General features: G+C 49.4%; 1 protein-coding gene across 1 annotated transcript in view; it reads right to left on the reverse strand.

Moving 5' to 3' along the window:
* The window catches only part of TP53BP1 (tumor protein p53 binding protein 1), a gene marked incomplete at its 5' end in the record, with an annotated part of 25242 nt that overhangs the window by 21960 nt on the left and 610 nt on the right, over window positions 1–2672 (reverse strand). Inside the window, 2 exons of the mRNA XM_010159841.1 lie at window positions 348–500; window positions 1972–2065. Of these exons, the coding sequence (XP_010158143.1) occupies window positions 348–500; window positions 1972–2065 (247 nt within the window). The remainder of the gene's footprint in view (window positions 1–347; window positions 501–1971; window positions 2066–2672) is intronic.

A 2672-nucleotide genomic window follows, 5' to 3' on the forward strand; every position in this document is an offset into this window, starting at 1 on the left:
AGAGATTGTGTGTAACTACAACAGGTGAGCACTAGCATTGCTCGTTTTAGAAGAGGTTAAAAGGGCATTTTTGGTTTTGTTCTTTAAGGGGCACAGAAAGAAAGAAAAGTAAATGCATTTCACAGGCCAGTGTAACTGTTGGAACAAGGAATGACATTTAGACACCGCTCTGCAGCCAGTGAAAGAGGCTGTGGCCTTTCGCTTCCAAAGCGTTCCCAGCTTTAGCAGGAATTACATGAAACCACTCACAGTACTGTGCACCCTGAAGCACCACGTCCCTAAAAGGATCAAGTAGGGATGATGACTATGGCGAGATCTGGGATGGACATTGTGGCTCTGCTTGTCTATTGTTACCTGTTGCATTGTCCTCAGGAAACATCTCTTCCTGAGTTGACAAGATATCTGACTCCTCGTGACCAGAACCACGGGGTTTCTCAGTCTTAGTAGGGTCACAGACAGGTTTTTGCCTCCCGCTATGATCTTCTGCTTTCTCCACAGTTCTGGAAAGGCAAGACACAGCTGCTAAGGTGAGAAATTCCAAGTCTGAAGTAATACTGCAGCACTGTAAACAAGATTTATCAGCAGAGGTGGGTTTACCGCAGAAAAATGAAATGAGAGAGGAAAATGTGCAAACAAGAGCGGGAGCATGAGCTCTCCTGACAAGTTGTGTTTTCAGAATTCCTTGACCAGGAAATTCCTTGAACATCCTTGGGAAGTTACATTTTCAGAACTGTTGGTAAGTTTTCTACCAATCTAAGTGATGCCTCAATGGACTGCTGATCCTTCTACTGCCTTCTAGTCCCTGTGGGTTCTAGGGATTGTGTTATGCCTCCTTTTCAGTACCATGTGGTGGCAGAACACAAGACCCGGGGAGCTAAACACAGTTCTATCTGGCACAGAAGACGTGCAGACTTTTCAACGAACTGCAAGTTTCACTCAAGACCACTCAGAGCCACGAAGGTTACAACAGCGAATACTCAGAAGCGCCCTGAACAGCCACCCTGTTCTGCCGTGAGGCCGAGGCCTGGGCTGCAGCAGTTACTCTTAAGTAACTTCTGTGACTTAAACTGAATTATTGCTTTTAATATCCTCCAGTTGCTGAACTGGAAGAAAATTATTAGTGTGTTTCATGACGTAGTGCAATCTCCCGTAAAAGGAAACCTGTTGCCATTGCTGTGCTAAGGCTGACACCACCTCCTCCCCAGCCAGGGCGGTGGAAGCAGCCCGGGCAGCGCTGCTGCAAGGAGCTCTCATCGGTACTTCATCTCCCCCTTCACATCTCTCCTCTGCCCTGAAGCCTGAACCCTCCCATGTCTAAACATCTAGTAAAAAGCCACAAACCAACTTCCAGAATGTCAGCAAGAGACCTACAAAGAGCAGGGACTGTTTCACCTTTCAGTCTCCTCTGGCTGCTCTCCCAAAGCCGTGTGTGCGGCTGTGCTGGAGACGGGTTCCGTGCTACCCCCGCGCGGCTCTAGCGAGAGAGAGAGGGAGAAATCCTTGTCACTCGTCACCTGGATTAACATACTGAGAATAAAGTGCAGCTCTGTAAATGACACAATTATCAAGACAAACTTCACATGACAAGAAAACAAAACAATCTTCAGCTATCAACAACAGCAAAAAAGGACAGGGTGAGGTTTTACCAGGGAGGGAATTCAGCACCACGTTGTCTGAATATCCTGGAAATAAACTAGCAGGGAGAGATGCAAGAATGAAGGGCAGCACTTGCACAGCTACAGGAAAGCAAATGAACTAGCGCAAAGGAAAGAAAAACCTTCTCAACTAGCAATGAGCTGTGAACTCATTTTGGAAAGCCACTGACACTGTATTTCCTGTCAAAGAAACCAAACGTCTGTAACTTCAAGAAACTGGGGGGAACTGACAGCACAAGAGGACAGCTGAGCCCATCTGCACACACCATCGTCCTTTGCAAGTCTGGAAGCAGGGACAGCAGCTCCAGGGTGACACTGATGCGCAGCATCCCCTTCACTGGGCATGAAGTCACTCTCGAAGTCCTGGCTCTGTGAGAGCTCGAGCGCGCCAAACTGCAGCTGCGACATGCCTGTATCTAACACAAACGCCCATCATTAATATCTCTACACCCCCAAAATCCAAAAGCCACCTATCACTTTACACGGGCAAAAGATAGACCCTCTATCGAGAAAAGTACTGAGGCTCTTGCTGAAACTCTGAGTGAACAGACTCCGATCCCCGGGCACTAATTACAAACACAGGGACAGAACAGGGACAGTGGCCGTTAACTCGGAGAGCAGAGTGAACCAGCGAGCTCTTATGTAACGCCCTCAGGTACTGCAGCGGATTTGCATTCCGTGAGGAGCAAACAACCCTGATAACAGGCAGCCTGTGCCGGAGCCTGCTCTGATGGCAACAACAGTGGCTGCAAGAGCTCTTCCCTGGCACAGAAAGGCTCCATCTCCCAGCGGCACCCACACCCTGCCGAGGCCGTTTCCTGCCTCTGAGCCCCTTGTGAACAAGGCCATGAAATCACCATGTTTTTCCAAACACCAACTTCCAGGAAAAGCTGCCGATTTCCCACCCGCTGTTACCGGCACAGCCCCCCGAGACAAGCGATGCCGCTGGACGGAAAAGCTACACAGATGCTGGATCGGGCTCCGGCCCCACGCAGAGACCCGGACGGGAGCCGGTAC

This window comes from Eurypyga helias, unplaced genomic scaffold (assembly GCF_000690775.1).
Source record: "Eurypyga helias isolate BGI_N326 unplaced genomic scaffold, ASM69077v1 scaffold32609, whole genome shotgun sequence".
Lineage (NCBI taxonomy): Eukaryota > Metazoa > Chordata > Aves > Eurypygiformes > Eurypygidae > Eurypyga > Eurypyga helias.